The sequence below is a fragment of the Phascolarctos cinereus genome, unplaced genomic scaffold (genome assembly GCF_003287225.1).
Source record: "Phascolarctos cinereus isolate Bilbo 61053 unplaced genomic scaffold, phaCin_HiC Scaffold_3;HRSCAF=262, whole genome shotgun sequence".
Classification (NCBI taxonomy): domain Eukaryota; kingdom Metazoa; phylum Chordata; class Mammalia; order Diprotodontia; family Phascolarctidae; genus Phascolarctos; species Phascolarctos cinereus.
Genome location: NW_027555736.1, coordinates 210,614,831 through 210,637,157, shown reverse-complemented (window position 1 = coordinate 210,637,157; position 22,327 = coordinate 210,614,831). Strand labels below are relative to the sequence as shown.

At 39.4% G+C, this 22,327-nt stretch overlaps 1 protein-coding gene across 1 annotated transcript in view; it reads right to left on the bottom strand.

The window, feature by feature from the left end:
• Positions 1-22,327, bottom strand: part of KCNK10 (potassium two pore domain channel subfamily K member 10) — a 184,966-nt gene that overhangs the window by 123,685 nt on the left and 38,954 nt on the right. The window contains exon 2 of the mRNA XM_021000330.2: positions 1,562-1,890. Within this exon, the coding sequence (XP_020855989.1) occupies positions 1,562-1,890 (329 nt within the window). The remainder of the gene's footprint in view (positions 1-1,561; positions 1,891-22,327) is intronic.

The following is a 22,327-nucleotide window of genomic DNA, read 5'->3' as shown; positions in this document are numbered from 1 at the left end:
AGCAACTGATAGCATCATGGATGACAGTACTAGGACCCCAAAAAAATCAAAACAATCTATAATAATTATCTGAACCTGATACAGCAAAACTTAGTAGGGCTAAATGTAAACTTCTACACTTGGGTTCAAAAAATCAAAAGCACAAGTACAAGATATGTGCGTCATGACCAAGAAACAGTTCATGTGTGAAATGGATTAGGAGTCAGTTATGATGCTTCAGAAAGGTGGATGAGATCTGAGACATTATGGATATGGCCATAAAGGTATAGACCAACCGTAAAAGACAAGAACGGCCACAAAATTTGCTTGGAAAGTGAAAATATCAAAAACTAGAATAAATGAATAGTTAAGGACAGGAGAGTTAAATTTATGTAGCATGTAAGTGTTGTAAAGTGATCTCCACACGTGATCTCATGATTCTTACTGAGTAAGAACAAAAATAAATTAAAAGAGAGGGTAGTCTCCTGAACAAAGCATCTCCCATCAGGAAGAAAAGTCTCTATCTTTTGACCATTGACCAACTTCTGAGTGACTCCAGTTCTTCCTGTTATAACAGTACTGCATCTTGGAAACAAAGGGTCTGAAGGTAAGGAGCCTCAGGAGGAAGAAAATCACAGAGGAAAAAAAATTATGGAGGAAGGAGGTGGAGCCCCATGAGAGAAAATGTGTGTGTTCTGTGCTTTTCTAGGTAGTATATTGCCATGTAGGGCCAGAAGTCAAAATTTAGCCTCAGAGATATCCATCTATATCCTTGTCAAAGTAAACTACTGCACATATGAATTTGAGCACATCCTTCCCCACTTCCTCTAGGACCTTGGTCACTCAATTATTCCCTCCTCAACTGCAAATGCTGTACAAAGAGAGGCTCTGATTTCTCTTCCTTCCAACATGCATGATTCTCCCACATTTTCAAAATAACCTCCATTTTATTCAGTTGTCGTCATTTAGCTGCCCTTCTAATTTTCTCTTTATTTTCCAAGACTTTTCCAAGAGTAGCTTATACCCACTGCCTCCATTTCCCTCACTACTCATTCCTTCTTTGACACCATGAATCTTGGTTCTTGTCCCCACCACTCCAATGGAATTGCTTTCTCAGACATCACTAATGCAACCAAATCCAATTCTCAGTCTTTTTCTCTCTTAATCTTTCCTAAATTTTAAAAACTCCGCTTTTTCTTGGCAATCTCCCTTCCTTCGGCCTCTAAAACAACATACTAGCCTAGTCCCAAGCACAGAACAAGTATTCAAAAACTATTTGTTGAATTGAAAACCTAAGATAATCTTGAATAATACACACTATTTGCTTATCATAGCCACCCCCTAATGATGCACAGTAGAGTTGTCTGATGTTTCCAGATTTGGCTTAGGAAGATAGTACCAACCATAGACATCTTTAATATCAAATCCTGCCAGATTCACAGATCTTCCATTCCCCAAAAACTATTAGTCCATAAAATGCAAAGCTTAATTATCCAGGAAGCTGACAGGAAAGGCCCCTTTCCTTCAGTAGAGTTGCTTTATAGCTGACAAACAAGATTCTGTTGACTCCTTCAGAGCTCACCTGAATCAGTGTATCTAATTCCTGCGGGCCCACACATTTGTGATCCTGAAGAAATTCTGCCTTCTCCAAGGCAATTGTATTCTTCTGGCTGCTCTCGAAGGGTTGTTCTAGTGCCCGGAAGACAAGACCTCCTGTGACCAGATAGACCACCACAACTACAAAGATTGCCACGACTGTTTTCCACTTCATGACGGTCTGTAAGCCCTGGGAGGTATTTTCCATGCTGGCAACCACTGTGGCTCGAGAGGAAATCGAGAGGCGTGGGGCTGTGTAGTGCCCGTTAGTGACACTCTTGGGCTGACAAGCCGGTGCTGCCGCAGGAACAGCCACTGAAAAAAAAGAAGGGAAAGAAAATAAAATTTGTTTATAAATACAAAAATCAAGATGTGCCTAAAACAAAGCACAGATGTCTTTCTTGGGATAGCTTTCAAACTTTGGGATTAAAAACTGGCTTGCCAGTTATGCAATTAAAGCCTCAGATCGGTTGCTAGCAGCTTGTCTGGGTAGCAGAATGGGAAGTCAGGGAATCTAGGGAAAAAAATACACAGCTGTATATAAAATATTCTTTATTTTTATGCATCCTCCTATATCAAAACTTTATAAAGCTATTTCCCTGATTTTCCACATATTCTCATCTTTGGATTTTATTTAATGATAAGCATAAGACACCCACAAAAATATCTTGACATTTGAACAACCTGTGCCTTTGAGCTCAATTTGAACAAGGAAACACCTGCGGAAAATAAGTATAATAAAAAACATCACCCATATAGCTGGTCTGTGCTGTAACTGTAGTATCAAGAGCTGAATGATAGTGAGTAAGACATGAGAATAGTTAAAATTCAAGACAAGCTGAATATTCAGTCTTTATCCAGAAATACAGGTGCATTGTCAAGGAAGGCAAAGGAAAAGCATAAAGACAGAAATCCAAATACAATAAAGAAACTTTGCCCTTCTGACAACAGTTACAAGGAAGGAAAAAGAGAGCTGACCATGGTGAGTGATCTTCACGCCAATTACCTTTTTCTGAATTCTTCCTAGGGGTCCATGACTGAATACATGCCTGGAATCACGTCTTGCAAAAAGTAGGTAGGCCTTTAGTCAAAATTGTTAAACTGAGCAGGAGTGTAAAAATGTGAAAATGTAGAAGCAAACTCCTTTTCATCTATTAGTAACAGTTGTTCTTGTTTTGGGTTTGGTTTTTTTCCAATGTATCATCCTTGGATTTTTCCCTGGAAATGGACTCATGATATCATCTAAAGCAAATTATTCCTTATAGGGACGATTTCATTATCTTGAAAATAAACCAGTTCTCTCTAATCCTTGACTGTAATGGCAGGAAGCATATGATAACCTTTTATACATAATTTTATAATGCGTTATAGAAAGTTCATATAGGAACCAATGCCCTGCCCCCTCCATCCAATCTCAGCCTTTCTTCATTTTTCTCATTCTTTGCAAAATGACTGTCATAGCCCTTTCAGGTTGCTGTGTAAATAAGGTATTAGGAGACAGCAAACATGATTACCCAAGAGGAACAAATAATTTAACTCCAATGAGAGCTGAGTTGAAAATAGCTTGTGTTCTAGAAACTTGACGGGGCAGATGCTAGGCTATTTGGCATACTGCAAAGGCTACCAAAAGGCTGCAAAACCATTCTGGTGTTTTTTTTTAAACTTCATGAATACAGTAACGTGTAACTCTATGTTTTAGAGTCTAGAAGATGATCTAGGCAGTACTATGCATAGAGCACTGGACTTGGAGTCAGAAAGGGAAAGGAAAGATTCCATATTTATATAACGCCTACTATGTGCCAGGCACTTTTACAAATATTGCAAATACAGCTTTGGGAGGTAGGTGCTATTACAGATGGGGAAATTGAGCTTTGCTGTTGCTGTTGTTCCATCATTTCATATGTATCTGATTCTTCATGACCCCATTTGGGGTTTTCTTGTAGTGGTTTGCCAATTTCCTTCTCCAGCTCATTTTACAGATGAGGAAACTAAGGCAAACAGGGCTAAGTGACCTGCCCAGAGTCACACAGCTAGTAAGTGTCTGAGGCCAGATTTGAACTCGTGAAGATGTCTTCCTGACTTCAGTTCTGTCACTATGTCCACTGAACAGCCTACCTGCCCAGAAATTGATCTAGAGAGCAGTTAGGTGACTTGCCCAGGGTCACACAGCTAGTAAATATCTAAGGCAGGATTTGAACTCAGGTCTTCCTGACTCCAGGTCAGGTACTCTATCCACTGTGCCACCTAGCTGGACTGATTACCCTCTACAATACCTCTTAGCTCTAAACCTATGATGCCATTATCTTGGGCAAAAGTCCTGACTGCACCATTTACTAGCCTCATGACCTTAGGTACTTGCTTAGCCTCTCTAAGTCATAGTTTCTCCATCTGTAAAAATGGGGGCAACAATAATTTCACTGGTTTATTTTAACAATTAAATAAACCAAAATGATTTTATTTTTTAACTTTGTTAATCTTAATGGGATATATAAATGTCAACTATTAAGATACAGTATGTTTCAAAGGTATTTTACTCAAACATTGCCACTCAGAATTTTTCAGTGTCCTGTCATTCTCACAATGACTTGCTGCGTGACTGAGGGCATTTTATTTGATGTCTCTGTAACTTAGCACTTTAAATCAAAGATCCAGAGCCAGAAGGTACCTCAGAGATCAACTGACAGGGGCAAAATGCTCACCTCTCTCTACAAATGAGGACATTTTCCCAAGCTGGTGAACAGCACTTCACAGAGGTGTGAGATCTTTTCCAACCTTGAAGAAAGCCAACTACTTCAATTTCTTAGCAATGACTTTTTTTTCAGTAAAATTCCTTAACAACTGATGAATCATAGAAGTGATCATGGCCTATCCTGCTTCACGGCTTCAAAAAGCAAAGTGCTTGCTAGAAGCAAAAGTGATGGTGAGAAACAAGCAGAATGAGAACAATAGGAAATAGCCTACTGGGTAATTCACTTAAATACCCTGTCTTTACGAGGTAGTTACCAAATTTCACTTTTTCACTCTTCCCATCTTTGGAGTTGGGGGCCGGGTACTACTTCAGCTGATAGAGTCATAATGATTTTAATAGATGTGTCTCATCCTAAAACACCATTCACTTTTTAATAGTCTATCCTATTCTCCTACAGATTCATCACTTTAATATGCAAAACATATAAATGGGCCTCTTTTTCCTGATTCTTGGCTGGAATACCACCATCTAGAAAAGGGCCACAGTTGCCCAGACAGGAAACAGGGCATACAGGCAGAGTACAAGTAAGCCTGCCCTGGAACACTGGGAAGATGAATTCGCTTGCCTAGCCTGGAATGTGGCCCAGAGCAATTGAGGCTTAATGTCTCCTATGACCAAGACTTCCAACTAGACCTCAGTGAGAAGATGTTTAAAAAAAAGAGAGACTGCATTGTATTTAGACAAATTTAAGCATGATTGACCTGGGGGAGGGAGGAAGAGCAGAGACAGTGGCAAGTGAATCCCTAATTCGCTCATTGAACATATATTTATCAAACATGAATAAATGTTATACCAGGGTTAGGTGAAAGATTTGCCCAAAGTCACATAGCTAGATTTCCCCAGAGGTAGCTCCTCCTGATGTGGGAAGGGGGAGAAAGACGCAAAGCATTCATCTGATTGTCCACCATGTCTAATTCGTAAGTTGCCACGGCCAGAGAATCCTTCACCTGGTGGCCAAATTTTTGGTATTAAGCCTCTTCCTACTTCTCTAGGCTGGTGATAGCATCATGCAGAGTTTAGCTGGGGCTGTACTTGAAGCCTGTCCAAGATTATTCAACTCCACCAGAACTTATGTTCTAGGAGCACAGACTGCCAAACCCTGGGGTCACCTCCACACCAAAAAGAGCCATAGCAGAAAGAGATAGTTTCAACGGAATAAAGTCCTGAGGTATTGTATTAGTCAGTGGAGGCTTGAATTTCTTCCATCCCACATTTCTTTAATTTCTTTCCTAATTAGAAAGGGGGAGGGAAGCCTGGAGGAAAGAAAGAGAGAGAAAGAGGAGAAAAGGGAGGGGAAGGGAAGAAAGGGAAGGGGAGAGGGGATTGGCTTTGGAATCAGAGATCCTGGTTGACCTCAGACACTCTCTACTTGGGTGCCCTTGAGCAAATTCCTTAACCTCCCTGGACTCCAGTTTTCTCAATTATAATATAAAGCGGTTGGACTAGATAGCCTTTGAGGTTTCTTCCAACTCTAAATCCTGATCCTATTATCCCACAGAATTCTCATTCCAAAGGTTGGTCTTCTAAATCTACCACTTTGCTTTAATATTAAGGGTGGGCTTTATTTTGTTGGTTTGGGTTGTTAGATTTATTGGGGAGAGAGGGGCTGGGAGTAAGGACCCCCCCCTCCCTGTAGGAGTTTTCATTTAGAGGAACAAGTGGAATGATAATATGGCAGATGCCCAACCCAACTCTATACCTCCCACAGGTCAGGAGTACAGTTGTAATTTCATCCCTCTTTTCCAAGGTCTAATTCCTTTTCTTTTTCTCCATTTCTCCTCTGTGTTCTCATTCATCATTCTTTCCACTGACAGAGCCCCACTGGAAACTATAAAAAGGATAGCTGAGAGGAACTAACGTTACAACGAGGTTTAGGAGAAATGACTTGCCCAAGGTACCATATCTAGACTCATCTAAGGGGCATACCCCCATGAAATGAAAAGGATGATCGAAGCCAAAGGAGATAGTAATCTGTGCACCTTTCCAGGAGGGAGGGACTGAAGGGTAAAACACCCCCTTCCCTGGAAACTCTGCCTGGTACCAGAATATCGTGGGGATTCGCCCAGCTTCCTTCCCAGAGGTCATTTTGAAGAGGAGATCTTGGCTGATTTAGGAAATATCGTTTTGGGTTGGTAGTGACAACAGGAAAGTTACTAGTAACTTGAGCCAAACTGAACTAAGCAGCCTGCATTTTAGATATACCTGGTTAAATATACTCCAACAATTTGGCCTTGTTATTACCTCTGCCTCTCATTTCAATCAGCATGGACCAGTCAGAATGAAAGAATGGGAGACCATTTATGGTAAGAGTGGGTTGGTCTAAACTAAATGATCTGTAAGGACCCTTCTCTCAGCTTTAAGTTTCTAAGAGACCCACAAACACTCTCATTTATAGCTCTCAAATTCAACTGAACAAGTGCCTAATTGTGTGCAGACATTTTGCTAGGCATCTGGCTGATGTATACAGTTTAGATAACAAAGTCTCCACCTTCATAAAGCCTAATAAATAAATATTCATTGTACAGTACAATGCTCTTATCTAAACAGACCATAGTTGCAAAATCAGTTGCTGATTTAATGGAATTTATTTTGTTTATGGGAGAGGCAGCATAGTGTATGAGATAGAGAACAGGTCTCTATCTTAATAAACACTTAAAAAGACTTAAAAGTCCAACTTCTGACATATACCAGTTCTATGACCCTGGTCAAGTCACCTAACTCGGTGGCCCAGGGCAAAAGATGTTGTATGGTTCAAATAAGATAATGATGTAAAGCACTTTGCAAACCCTGAAGCCTATATAAGTGCCAGTTTTATTATTATTATTATTATTATTGTTAGGTGATGACTTATTTCGGGGGAACCTTCTAGTGCCTCCTGCTAAGCTCAAGCAATGTTTATAGAACAATCTAGGGGTGTGCTAGTCAATGTTTAGCAGCCAGGTTCGTGGAAGAGGGGAAATGTATGCACACATGTTTAAGTTTCATCTCCGTTATTAACACTTTCTTAAGTCTAGATAATCACCAGAACAATAAATCAAACCCTGATTGGTAGCAATTGATTTCTGAGGTGTAAATACTCACACTGAAAATTTAGCAATCCTGAAGCAATCTGGTTAGAGCTGGATCCAGCTCACCCCTGCCCAGGTGAGCTGGAGTAAATATATTAAAACCATATATAATCTGTATTGAACAAAATTCAGGTGACAGTATGTATAAGGCATGTCCCAAACTTCACAGCTATACACATGTCAGCAATCATTAGAGCAAATTAAGTCATATTGTTCATGCACTCCTCCAATCTGGGGAAATTTCAAAATCTTGATTTTGGCCATTTGTTTCAGAAAAAGGTTAACTGCATTAGAGCTGCTAACCTTTAATAAATAACTGAAGGAAGAGGATTTTTTTTTTAAACAAAGCCTGAATGCAACCACTTATGGGCTTGGAATAAAAAGACAAAATCAATCCTACCCTCAAAGAATTTATATTCTCTTGAAAGAAAAGAATACGTTGATAAAGAAATAAACACAAAATATATACTAGTTACTTTCTGAGGGGAAGAGGAGTGCCCCCTAGGGGAGCCCCTAGCTCATTGCACATTACTCACCCCAACATCAAGCTCAAACCATCTTCTTACCGTTCCCCATACACAACGTTCCATCTTGCTTTTTCTGAACCTTTGCTCAGGGTTCCTCACTGCCCCCAATGCCTGAAATACTCTCCCTTCTCATTGCCACCCAGATCTTCTTAATGCCTAGCTCACGATGCTTTTCACAATATAATTGTTAGACTCTTCCCCATCCCACCCCAAAAAAATCATTTTGCATTTACTGGCTATATTTGTATTCTTTTCTCTATCAATATTCTTTTCTTTCAAGAGAATGTAAATTCCTCGAAGGTAGAATTGATCAAACAATGTCTAGCATATAACTGAATGAACTATAGGCTTAGTTAGGGGAGGCATGACTCTGAATTTGATGTATCTCCATCTTGGCCACACCTCCTCCAGGTTTCACTTGAGATGAGGATGCTAGAGGTAGGCGCCTACTGATTTAGGCAGAAATCTCCCAGCATCCTCACTGACTTCTTCCCCTCTCTACTCCTCAAGATATACCCTGACCTTGAGACTCTCAGAGAGGGATGATTCTGACTGGCAAGGTCTCCCCTTCCATCCTTTGGAACAGGAGAAAGAAAAAGGAGTGAGATGCTTTGGGAACTAGGAAGGTGGACACAGTAAAGGCATTGCTCCCATCAAGAGGAGCCAGCCACAGACTCCAGATCCAGGGTGGCGTAGGGATGTTGAGCATCACGCCTGCCTGGGCAGATCCCGAGTTGGTGAAACCCCTTCAGAATGTAGGCTAAAACTAGCGATTCGCCACACAGCCCCTCCTTCTTTTTCACTCTCTCCTAAGAGGGAAAGTGCCCACTTCTGAACCCTGATGCTTCTTCCAAGAGCATGGGGAGGCTCATTCTTCTGTCTTAAAAGCCTATTTATTCTCCTGTGTTTAAAATTTTGTTTTGTTTTCTTAATCCAGCAAATGTGGTACCGGTATTAACAACTGTATTGCTAAATCACAGGTACTATTATTAAAATTCTGCCTTAAGGAATAATTAGGAAACCTGAGAGGGGACAGAAAGATTGAAAACTTCCATATTTTACCAGAATATGGTTTCTGGTTAGGCTTGGAATTTAAAGCAGCATTACTTATTTATTTTACAACTTTCTAGGGCAGAGAGAATACATTTATCAGAGTTTCTCTAGGCAAGTGAGTCAGCAGCAAGCGTTAAGCAGCTGACTGACTGGCCTGGCATTGAGGGAGGCATCTGCCATTACCATACAGATTGTTTTGAAAAGAAAACCACTCTCCCAAAAAGAGGGGGTTGAAGGGAGAGAGAAAGTCACCTCCCCAGGGTGGAAAATAGCCTGACCTACAAAAAAAGAATGGGGAGGGAGAAGTGAGATTTACTGATGCCTGCCAATTTACCAGCTCCAGAAAGGCAACATACTGCATACTTTGCTATTCCTTGAACTGCCCCCTCTCCCCCTCCCACCACTTCAGAGTACCTTCTCCACTAAGTCTGTAGTAATCTCCTGGTTTCTTGGTCTTTCCTGTCAGGAGGGGAATCTTTGGTAAACTCACTCATATCCATATGCTATCAAATTAATGAGTCACCCTTTCCAAGGAGATTTACCGTTTGAAAAAGGACCATGGGGAGATAGCAATGATTAATACTGAGGAATCACTCTAGAATGGTAGAATTTCAGATAAAATGACTGGCACCTAACCAAAGATATTTTAAACAGCAGGTCATGGTCTCTCTCAAACCATACCTTCAGCGGACCACCTGCTCTGCCTATGAATAAGGCTGGCACTGGTCCTTTGTTTGAGAGGCAGAATACTGTACATAAAAAGAGTACACAGGGGCAGGTAGGTGGTGCCATGGATAGGGTATCTGCCCTGGAGTCAGGACAACCTGACTTAGACAAATAACATTAGCTGTGTGACTCTGACCAAGTCACTTAACCCCAACTGCCTCACAAAAAAACAAACAGAAAAATACATGCTTTTGAGTCAAGAGACATAGGTTTAAATCCCAGCTCTTATATTTACTAGGTGTGAGACCATCCATAAATCACTTAGCCTTGCTGAGTCTCAGTTTCCACATCTACAAAATGGGGGTGACATTTGTAAAATCTACATCACAAGGCTGTTATGAAGATCCAGTGAGATAATGTATAAAAAGCCCTTCTTGCAAACTGTGAAGCACTATATAAATGTTAGCTATTAGATAAATGTGAGCAGTTAATGGTTTTATCCTGCAGTTTCACAAAACAAACAGTCTCTTAACATCTTCTCCCCATTGTTACCCTCTATGGAGAAGTAGACCTTTGGGAAAAGTCAACCAACTCAGGAAACCCATGCAATGAGAGTCTTCAGTAATTTTAATGAGGCAAATGAACTCTCCTTCAAAGCACAGGCAGCCTTGTGTTGTAGAAAGAAGAAGAAAACCAGATCTGTAATCAGAGGAGCTGAATTTCAGGCCTAACTTCAGTTGATGTGATAGAACAAAAAGAGCTTTGGAGTCAGGAGAAACCTAGATTCAAATTCTAAACATTAGCAAGTCAGTCCGTGGCTCTAAGCTTAATTTATTTTCATACTTAAAAACAGTAATAATAATAATGTCATGAGTATTTGTCCTATACTAATAAAAGGCTTTGTAAACCTTAAACCACAATATAATGGTAAGGTGTTATTAACTCTGTGACCCTGGGCAAGTCACTTAGCCATTCTAAGCTTAATTCCTGCTTCAATGACTCATCAATTTGTGGAAGTGACTGTGTGTTCTGAAAGGCTATGTCAGCCCACACAAGCACTTGTGGGTCCTACCAGGCTGGAAAACTTTCAATCATCGCCTGCCAATGGATACTATCTTCTATCTAATGACTAGGCTGGCTTAGGGTCCATTTGTCACGCTTCAATTACCCCATCCTCTGAAGGATTACACCACAGATCACCCTGCTTTGCTTTAATTTCCTCCAAGGAATAACACGGTGGCCACATCCCATGCCTCACCCTAAGAATTATTATACTTTGGATTTCTGTTCCAAATGCTTTCACCTAAAGCTTTCTGCTCACCTCATCCTTTGTGTCTGTTACCTCCTCTGATTCTCACAAGAACACTGTGAGATGGGTGGAACAGATGTTGTTTTTTGCGTTTTACAGATGAAGAAACTGAGGGTCAGAGAAGCAAGTGACTTGGCCTACGCCCCCAGCTAACAAGCCACAAAAGCCAGAATTGAACTCACATATTTTTGCTTCTAGTATAATGAGTTTCCTTGACCTGCATTGCTCCTTCAACGATCAGTCTGAAAAGACACAGTACTATAAAAAATTTAAATGGCATATTTTTTTTTCATATTCAGATCTAATAGAAGTAAAAGTGAATACGAAACTTCATTCAGAAAAAAAACCAAAGTATTTCCATGCAATACCTTACAAAATGGCTTTTCATTTCAGCAGCATCCCACCCACCCCCGCCCTGGATAGTCTAACATAATTTCCTCTAAAGTGGATTCTCTAATGCAGTGTTAGTGCTGCTGATATCAGCAGCATTTCTGTGATTTACTGTAAATGCAGTCATCAGTGGCTAGGGATGAATACAGGATGGTGTAAGAGATGAATGCAAAAGGAGAAAAGAGTTCTCAGGGTGTTCCTTAGAGAGTGGAGGGGGGTAGTTAAAGAGAATTAGTACTAATTCACCTCTCTAAAAACAGGAAGAAATTGTTATGACTATTAACATGTCTTATAAGTACTGATATTCAGTAGTTTCAGTCTTGTCCAACTCTTTGTGACTCCATGTGGGGTTTTCTTGGCAAAGATACTGGAGTGGTTTGCCATTTCTTTTTCCAGCTCATTTTACAGATGAGGAAACTGAGGCAAACAGGATTAAATGACTTGCCTAGGGTCAGATTGTTAGTAACTGTCTGAGGTCAGATTTGAACTCAGAAAGATGAGTCTTCCTGACTATAGATCCGCTGCGTGGCTACTCCTCGTATAAGTGTATGTGGAAATTATTCAATTACTGACTGCAAAATTTACACACACACACACACACACACACCCATACACCCATATACTCATACACAGATACCATCACCCTTGAGCTCAGGTCTGAATTTTCTACAAATCAGGAACAGAATGACTTTTACCCATAGGATATTGATTGGCTTTGGAGCTATAGAACGTGGATTATCAAATGTTAGCTCGGCCGCTTGCTAACAGTATCATCATGTAATCATGTATCTAGAACTAGAAGGGACCTCAGAGATCAGAAAGCCTACCTACCCCCAATTTTACAACAGAGGAAACTGAGGCCCAGGGAGGTTCAATAACTTCTTGCCCATGGTCACATTAGGTATAAATATTAGGGGCAGAATTCAAACCCAGGTCCTCTGATCACAAATCCAATTCTCTTTTGACAGGCCTCCTATCTTTGTTCTCCTCATGTAGCTGTGAGGCTTGAACATACCAGGTGCTTTATGGTGTATGAAATGCTATATAAATGTTAACAATCAATGCCCAAGAGTCAGCAGAGTGTTCTGTACAAGCAGTAAGCAACCACTGAGCTGTGGGCTATTGTCCCGCCTGGATATTGTCCAGGTTTCACTGGGACCTGGGGCTGCTACCTTCTGGATTCCAAACCTGTTCCAATAAAACCAATCACTCTTTCTCCCAAGACACACACACACACACACAGTGGAGATAGCAGACGGCAAAGATCAAAGCTAAAATCATCTCCAGTAAGTCTGGTTTGGGTCCATAGAACCATTAGTTCTGAGATTAATGTAGAATTTCAGACACTCTTAGGAGAGAGATTTTAGGATTAAGTTTCCTCAAAAGTCAATATTGCCTAGGCAACCCTAGGACTATTGCTCTATGAAATTTTAAATTCTATGAGAGCATGGACTATATGTTTATATCTTTGCTATATTTTAATACACAGGAATGGCTAGCTTATGTTTTTTAAAAGATGTATAGAAATTAGACATAAGGGAAGACTTCTGAAGATTAACAGAATAGTAGCTGACAATTATATTGTCATATGCATGTAGTTTTATTTATAGATATGAAGAGGGATTTAAGCATATATGGGTATGGGCCTTAAAGGGACCTTCCATGAAATATGTAGGGAAACTGAGCTGAGATTCTCAGGTGATACAAATGCCTCGGCTCAGTGCTGAAGTGTTTTCATTTGGGGATGACACTGCTGTTCCTTAATGGTCTCTTCGGACTTTAATTTTGGGATAATGATGAAGTCATCTCACTGGCCCTTCATCCTACGACCCTGGTGCAGGGGATGGGAGACTGAAAAAGGTGACTGGTGACTGATCAGGAAGAGCCACCCAATCAATAGGCTTCAAAAGGACAGGAAATGCCTGTTCTCAGTCTTCTTCCAGTCTGTAGAGCATGTCAGGTCCCTTTGAAGTTCTCCTTGAGACTGCCTTGTTTTCCCCTCTCCTGACCCATCCTTTTCAATGCTCCCTCTTTTCTCCTAAGGTAGGACGTAAATAGGAGAGGAAAGTAACAAACTTGACATCACAAATGAACATGTCTTTTCAAGGAATCCTCTGAGGTGCCTTATAGGGCCCTGAGGTTCCATTGAAAAGCTCTGGTTTAGCACAGGGACTCTTAACCTCTTTTTATGCCTTGAACCATTTCTCAAAATAATGTTGTTCGGGTTTGTTTGGTTTTTTTGAGGAGGTTAGTCATAATTAAATGAAATGCTAAATTTCAGTTAGAGCTTAGTAAAAATAAAGATATTATTATATAACTATATTATGATGCTATAAAATACTATAATAAAATATATTTATATCTTAATACATTAATAAATATGTTGTATTATTTATTATATTAATAAAATATATTTTATTACTATAGTATATTAAAATATATTTCAATAAAATAATTTTTTTCCTATCCAAACCCACAAACCCCATGAAATCTATCTTTGGACCCTTTAGCGGATCTATGGAGTCAAAGTCAGGAACCACTGTCTAAATTATTACGTTATTGTGCACAGTAACAGCCACGTTGTGTGATAACTAACTTTGATAGACTTAGCCCTTCTCAGCAATGCAAGGATCTAAGACGTATCCAAAAGTCTTGTGATGGAAAATGCTTTCCACATCCAGAGAAAGAACTATGGAGTTTGAACGCAGATCAAAGCATACTATTTGCTCTTTTTATTTTGTTCTGTGTCCTCTTTCTTGTGGTTCCTTCTATTGGTTCTAATTCTTCCATACAACATGACTAATGTGAAAATTAAAAAAAACTTTTAATTATTATGTTAATACTCAACATCTTATCACCAAAAGAACACTGAATTTGGAGGCATGGAACCTGGTTTTGAATCCCATCTCTTAACCTTCTAACCTCTATGACCTTAGGCAAACCACTTACTCTTTTTAGGCCTCAGTTTCCTCCCCTGTAAAATGTGGGGCCTGAATGAGATGTCCTCTAAGGTCCCTTTCCAATGCTAAATCTAGGATCCTGGGATCGTCAATCATCCAGAACTCAGTGATCTCCAAGGTCTGTTCCAGCCCAAGATTTGAGGCACCCACAATATCACATCCTGCCAGGCACAAGATGCATGGCTTTGGAGAGTGCCAGGGGAGAACCACTCTGCCTAGCTAGTGAAGTCTGATGCTGCAGTTTGTTTCCAGCCAAGAAACACACTTACTCATAACTGCTTTTTGCTGAAGTGAAGTCAGTTCTGCATCTTGGATTCAACCCATCCTTAATTGCTTTAAAGTTATCTGGAAAGAAGAAATTTGAAATATGCTCTTGTGCTTATGTTTCTTCATCCTGCTTTTTTTTGTAACTTTTTGGCAGAAAATAGAGCAAAGGAAAGAATGAAAGCAGAGATAAATGAATATAGCAATAACAGCTGACATTGACAGGCTGATTTAGGGTTTACAGAGCATTGTCTGAGTCTCACAAGAACTCTGGTCAGGCATGCAGGTATTATTATCCACTTTCTGCCAATGGGGAAACTCTACCTGAGAAAAGGTGAAATAATTTACCCAAGGTCATAAGGCTGATAAATAGCAGTCAGTTCTTCCGGTTTTAAATGAAGTGGTTTTTTTTTTTCCTCCATTTTATAGTGATGGAAGTTCATTGATTTAACTGAATGTTAAATCATTTGATCAGATCATAGAAAAAGATCAAGAAGAGACCTCAAAGGACATCTAGTCCAAACTCCTAATTTTTACAGATCATAGGAAAGAAGGAAGGAAATAAGCATTTATTAAACACCTACTATGTACCAGGAACTTTACAAATCTTGTCTTTGATATTCACAATAACCCTGGTAGGTGAATGCTATTATTATTCCAATTTTACAGTTTAATAGATTGCCCAGAGTCATAGAATAAGTGAGGTCAGATTTAAATTCATTTCTTCCTGACTCTAGGTCCCAAGTTCTCTGTACTATGCCACCCTGCTTCCTCTTGATCTGCCAATAATAGCTTTTAAACAGGAAAAGATAAGGAAGTTGAGACCCAGGGCAGTTAAATAATTTGTCCAAAGTCACACACGTACTGTGTACTAGAGGCAGAATTTGAACTCAGGGCTTCAGACTTCAGAGCCAATGCTCTTTCCACTATTCCATGCTACCTTCCGTGGGCTATCCTGCGTTCCTTGATTTTCTTTTCATTTCATTTTAAAAGAAACTGGACTCAAGATTTTATGAGTGAAAGGTCTAGCGGAATGATGCCAATCCAGTTGGATGGTAGCCACAAGTGCTTGATGGAAGATATAAATATAGAAGATAGATACAGTTCAAAATCTGCGAAAGAGTTGTGTTCCAAAAGATCACTTGTAAGCTTGTGGGATGGAATTTGAAATGCACTTGCCCAAAGATAGAATGCTATAGTTTAGTTAGATTTTCCGGCTAACCTAAGAAAGTGAAAAACATTTAAAATAATCTCATTCACTCATAATCACTCCATTCCTACTGAGGGCCCTAATCACCATCTGGGTTACCACAGCATTCTTCTAATCAGTCCTCCCCTACTTCCACCTAAAAGCCTATCCACTGCACTGTTCCGTTCCTAATGCACAATTGTGGTCCCATTCCTCCTTTGGAAGCTAGGTGGTGCAGTGAGTCGCATGCTGGACCTGAAATCAGCTAGACCCGAATTCAAATCCAGTTTCAGAAACTTCCCAACATGTTTGACTCTGCGAAAGTCATTTAACTTCTGCCTGCCTCAGTTGTTTCCCTGTAAAATGGGGATAATAACAGCACCTACCTTCCAAAGTTATTTTGAAAATCAGATGAGATGATATTTGTAAAGCACTTAGTGCCTGGCACATAGTAGGTCCTTAATAAATGCCTGTTTCCTTCCCTTCTTCTGTTCAGAAACATTGAATGACCATCCAGCACCCTGTATAAACCTTTAAGCTGGCTTTCAAAGGCCTTCTGCATTGTGGTTCTAATCTACCCTCTGAATTATATTTAATATTATTCCCTTTCGTATGCCTTATGATCTTACCAAACCAGATTGATAGACATCTGCCAAATACACGCTGTACTTCTCCATCACTGCACCATTGCTCACAGCTTCTCTGCCCCCATAGCATCAGGCAGTGAAACACTACTCAGCCTTCAAAGTCTAGTACAAATGCCACCTCCTCCATCAAACTTTTCCTGATGCCTGCCCCTCCCCCCAGCCAAAAATGCACATTCCCTCCTTAAAACTTTCATCACATTTCTTGTGTAGCTCTCAGGCACTGTCAACCAGTTTTACTTTAGTATTCTGATAAGTCCATGATTTCCTTAGTGCTGGCATTTTTCTTTTTGACAAAAATAGAAAACTTCTATGCTTTCTCATATTGTATGAATCTTGCCCATATTTTTCCATAAATCCTCCATAGAAGATGACCCAACATGCTGCATGTCTTCCTTGCTTTCAATCTTTATATATATATATATACATATATTTATTTATTTATTTATATTTATATATATACATATATATTATTCTCCCAATTATGTTAATTTTTTAAATATTCATTGGTTTTTTTTAAGTTTTAAGTTCCAAATTCTACTCCTCCTTCTACCATTCCCATCCTCCCTCCCTGAGATAGTAGGCAATCAGATATAGTTTATACATGTGCAATCATGTAAAATATTTCCATATTGGTCATTTTGTACAAGAAGACTTGAACAAAAGAAAAAAGAATGAAAGAAAGAAAGTGAAAAATAAAGTCATCTATTTTAGCTTATAGCTATGGCATCCATATTTTAGGGCAGCTAGATGGCTCAGGGCATAGAGTGCTGGATGCTGGAGTCAGAAAGACTCATCTTCCTGAATTCAAATCTAGCCTCATATACTTACCAGCTGCAAGTCACTTAACCCTGTTTGCCTCAGTCTCCTCATCTGTAAAATGAGCTGGAGAAGGAAATGGCAAGCCACACTAGCAGATCTGCCAAGAAAACCCCAAATAGGGTCACAGAGAGTCAGAAAGGACTGAAAAATGACTAAACATGTCATCCGTTCACACCTTTGGTCATCCATGTCTTTGATGGTCTCTCTTATTCTACTTCTCACATGCATATCATCAATGATAATGTGCTACAGTCAACTTATACTCTCCCCCGGCCCAAAAAATGTCTTCCATTGCCTTTGGTTTGTCTGTAATCATGATGATTCTCATGAGATTTTTGTATTCCATGATTTACAAGTAATTTAGCATCACTGGGGAAATGTCAATATTAAGGGGATCTACTTCTGTAGTACAGAACAGTTCAGGATTACTGAGGATGCTGCACAATTTCCCAAATGTATTTTAGCATGATCTCTTCTTCCTACTCAATTCTGGGCTGAGTTTACTGTCCCCCTTAAGCATTTATCCAATGTTTTTACACTGATACTCGCTAGGCAGCTGTGTGGCATAATGTGAACAATATATACTTTTCATCCACTTTATTTTTTCAGTGTGGATACTTGGACCAATCTCTTTTAAACTGATGTATTACACTAAGGAGGAGTCTTCAGAGTAATCCAGTGTTTGGTGCAATTAGTAAAATGTTACCTATTCACTAGAAAACCCAGAGAACCTCATCAATCGTAGGGATTCTTTCTTTATTCAGCTTTGTGTAGTTGTAATTCTCCATTACACTGGTGGACATAACTCTTCCTGTGTGATGCCTCATTTTACATCAATGTATAAAAGATTGCTGAACAAAGTTATCTCTACAGTCATGTCCATCAAAATCTCATATAATTTTTAATGTATATATGGAAGATAATTTGAAAAAATCCTTTAAGGTTATGTTTTGTTATAGTAAGTCAAGTGAGATCAAATATAAAGTGTCTTCTTGTACACATTAAAGTGCCAAAGAAATATTGGCTATTATTATTATCATTATTTTTACTATAAATGCTATTCAAAATAATATCTGACATTTTTGTAGGACTTTTAGGTTTGCAAAGTGTTTTATATATATTATCTCATTTTATTTTCACATCTTTCCTGTGAAATAAATATTACAAGTATTGTTTTCATACCCATTTGACATGAGAAAATTGAGGTTCAGAAAAGTTGTCATTGCTGTTTGTTAAATTCAGGATTTTAAAAAAGAATTTAAAATGAGAAGGAAAAAGAAAGACAGTCCCTGTTCTCAAGGCACTTGTACTATAATTGGGGAAGAAAACATATATGAGAAATGTTAACATCAGGGCCGGTGGAAAAAGCTGGAAGCCCTGAACATTCAGAGGCAGGGTTCATGGTAAGACCAAGAGACCTGTAGGGCAGTATATGCCCTTACCTGGGAATCTTGAGTGCTTATCAGCCGGGCAAATCGTAAAACATGGACGACCTGAGGAAGTATTGGCAGAGTGAATATTAAGGCCTCCTGGTGGTTCTCCATAACACTTGAAGGATTATGATTGGTGATTCCCAGGGGATTAACCAAGAAGAATAAACAACCATAATCTTTTTCTGCCTAACTGCCCCCACAGGGTCTGGGGGAAAGGTAGGAGTGGTGAAAGGAAAGAATAGAGGAAGAGAAAACTCCCCCTTCACCACCTGCCTGGAGCCCCCTATTCAATCTCAAGTCCTCTGACTCCATGTAGGTAAGAGGTGATATTTAACCTGGGTCCTCCAACTCCAAATCCACATTCATTCATGCTGAAATTTTATCTACATTATACTTCTTTCCTATTTCATAGACAACAAAGAGCTGAATATTATAGTCAGTAACTATTCTCTCGCTTTTAAAAAAGTGATTATCACACTTCAGGTTTCATTTCTTTTTGTCACTTCTCATCAAAGAATCTTGTGTAAAAATGGTAAAGTGAACAGCTAAAGATACATGTAATCATTTTTTCTGAAACATATTTACATGCTAATTCAGTCATGTAATCCAAAACAGGCAGAGGAACTGCATCAGGCTAGACCTAAGAAATTGAAGAGACTTTTCTACAGTCTTTTAGTTCTGAAGAATTTTTATTTGTGGGGCAGCAAGAAGGGTATTATCTATAACACTGGGAAATGTTCAAAGCAAATCTGTTAGGCAGAGAAAAATTTGCCTGCTTGAATTCTTGACTCTAAGGCAATATTGATCACCCTGATGCTATTTTCTGATAAATGCTCATGAACATTTTTAAAGACATATGAAAACAGCATGATGTAATGGGAAGAAGAATGGACTGTAAGACAAAAACTCGGGTTCTAGTTCTGGCTTTGCCATTAAGCTAACTGTTCCTCCTTTAAGGTAAGTCAAGCAGGTACCATTTCAGAACACGACAGAAACATCCTTCCTTCGTCTTTCTTCCTTCCTTCCTATGCTTTCTCGCTCTCCCTTTTTCTTCTTTCTTTCTTTCTTTTCCTCCTTTCCTCTCCCTTCCTTCCTTCCTCATGAATTTTACAGAAAAGAGACCCCCTAAGAACTTCATCCACTCTTTAAAATATAAAGCATTCGAGAAGTGCCTTTCCTCCACTAATCGATAGATTCAATCTCCAATTTACCAATTTAACTAATCAATCTCTAATTTATCCTATATATAACTTCTTTGTACACACATTAGAATATAAGTTCCTTGAGAGCAGGAGATATCTTTTACCTTTCTTAGGATCCCCAGCACTTAGCATAGTGCCTGGCACGTAGTAGGTGTTTAGTGTTTATTGACTGATTCCCAGAAGTTAGCTAGTCTGGCACATTTTCTGCATTTCCTGCACATTTAGGGCCAGGCTAGGCCTTTATATAGACCAGCCTACATAGAAATTCATAAACTGAACTAGTGTAATAACTGGGAACAGAGATAAAGAGTTCTTTCTATATATTGACCAATGTTCTTCAGTCATTTTAGTCATGTCCCTCTGTGACCCCATTTGGGTTTTTCTTGGCAAGGAGTGCTTTGCCGTTTCCTTCTCTAACTAATTTTACAGATAAGGAAATTGAGGCAAAATGGATTAAGTGACTTGAGTCACACAGCTAATAAGTGTCTGATGCCACATTTGAACTCAAGTCTTCCTAACTCCAAACCCAGCATTCTATCCACTACACCACCTAACTGCCCCTCTGGGAAATGAGAGGAAACCAATGATAGTGAATAAAGAACTGGCCTTAATGTAGAGAACTCCTGAATTTAAATCTCTGAAACCTACTGACTGTGGCCTTGGGCAAATTATTTAACCTCTCAGCACCCCCAGGCAGCTCTCAGACTATAAATTTTCAGAAAAGGTACCACCTAGCAGGAATTGGTAAAAGGAATTTCCTCATTCAGGAGTTCTCTATGTTAATGAAATCACAGGTTGTTTCTATCCCAATAAGCATCAATAAGCACATTTAGATCTAATTATAAAATAGAGTGCAGTAAAACTGCTATATAGTACATTATTCTATTACTTAGGAATGTTGGGTTGTAGTAAAAGAAGTAAATAGACTTCATCTGAGGGGCTTAGGAGCTCTCCTTTGAGTAAAGTTCATGAGGAAGGAAGGAAGGAAGGAAGGAAGGAAGGAAGGAAGGAAGGAAGGAAGGAAGGAAGGAAGGAAGGAAGGAAGGAAGGAAGGAAGGAAGGAAGGAAGGAAGGAAGGAAGGAAGGAAGGAAGGAAGGAAGGAAGGAAGGAAGGAAGGAAGGAAGGAAGGAAGGAAGGAAGGAAGGAAAAAAAGAAAGAAGGCATTTATTAAGCACTTACTATGTTCCAGGCGCTGTGCTAAATATTTTAAAAGTATTATCTCATTGGATTTTATCTTTGTCTCCCAACACCAGCATCATAATGTAGTTCTGTTGTAACTATAGCTTTTATCTAATCCATGAACTTTTCTTATAATTAAAGGTATAACTAGAAGATGGGAAAAAAGAATTTTCTCCAGGGGGAACTAGAAAATGGGACATTCACAGGGAGCCTCCAATGATACTGTACCAAGACTGTGGTGGTAATCTAAGAAATCATTGCTTATACACACAGGATGGCATCAGAACATTTCTGGTTTCACATCATAAGGTGAGGAATTAATGGTCTTTGGCTAGCCTCTTTGGAGTTGAAGGAAAATCTCCTTGACTTACCAAAGTTTAGGCCATTCTAGTATGCTGCTGCTTGTGATTTTATGATGTGATAGAAAAATCACTGAATTTGGAGTCAGAAGACCTAGTTTGAGTCACAGCTCAGGCTCAGAATGAATGTAAACAGCAATTGTTTCTGTTTTGGCCAGAAATCCTGAAGGTCTTCCGCTCCCAGATCTTTTTTTTTTTTAAGAAGCCATTCTTTGTCTCATTTCTTATTAAGCCTTAATTACTGAATGGGTGTTGCCTCAATCTTACTGAGACCTTAAAGGTCTTTAAAAAGACCTTAGCTTAAAAAAGCCAAGTTCTCCCAGTGCATCCAGGGGCATCTCCAGTGGTCCTGATCCAGTTGCCACTGGACCCAGATAGCTCCAGAGCAGAGAGTTAGGCTGGTGACTTTGCACAGCCCACCCTCACTTAAACCCAGTTCACTTTCAAGTCAGGGCACCACCTTCCTGATGTCACAGTCCTCTTCAAGAACAAAGAATAAACAGCAGCACCAGCAGCAACTTGGATGACTAAGTAACCTTGAGCAAATCATACAACTCTTCTGAGCCTAAGGTCCCTCCTCTGTAAAATGAGCATTGTTGTAAGTTTGAAATGAGATAATATATAGAAATTGCTTTAGAGCCACAAAACAGAATGCAAGTATAAGGTATTATTATTATCCAATAATTGGATTATTCTTTTCATACAGCTGCTTAATCTGAAGGCTAACCTTGATTCAACCTTTCATGCAAATTTTCTTATATCTCTGAAGAAATTCTGGCACAGGTCAAGAATAATCAATGATCTTTAAAATGCAAATGCTTCTATTCCATTTACAATCAGCTGAAGTCATATTTTGTTGTTAACCATTTAATGGGGCAGCTAGGTAGCCGGGTGGATAAAGCGCTGGCCCTAAAGTCAGGAAAACTCATCTTCCTGA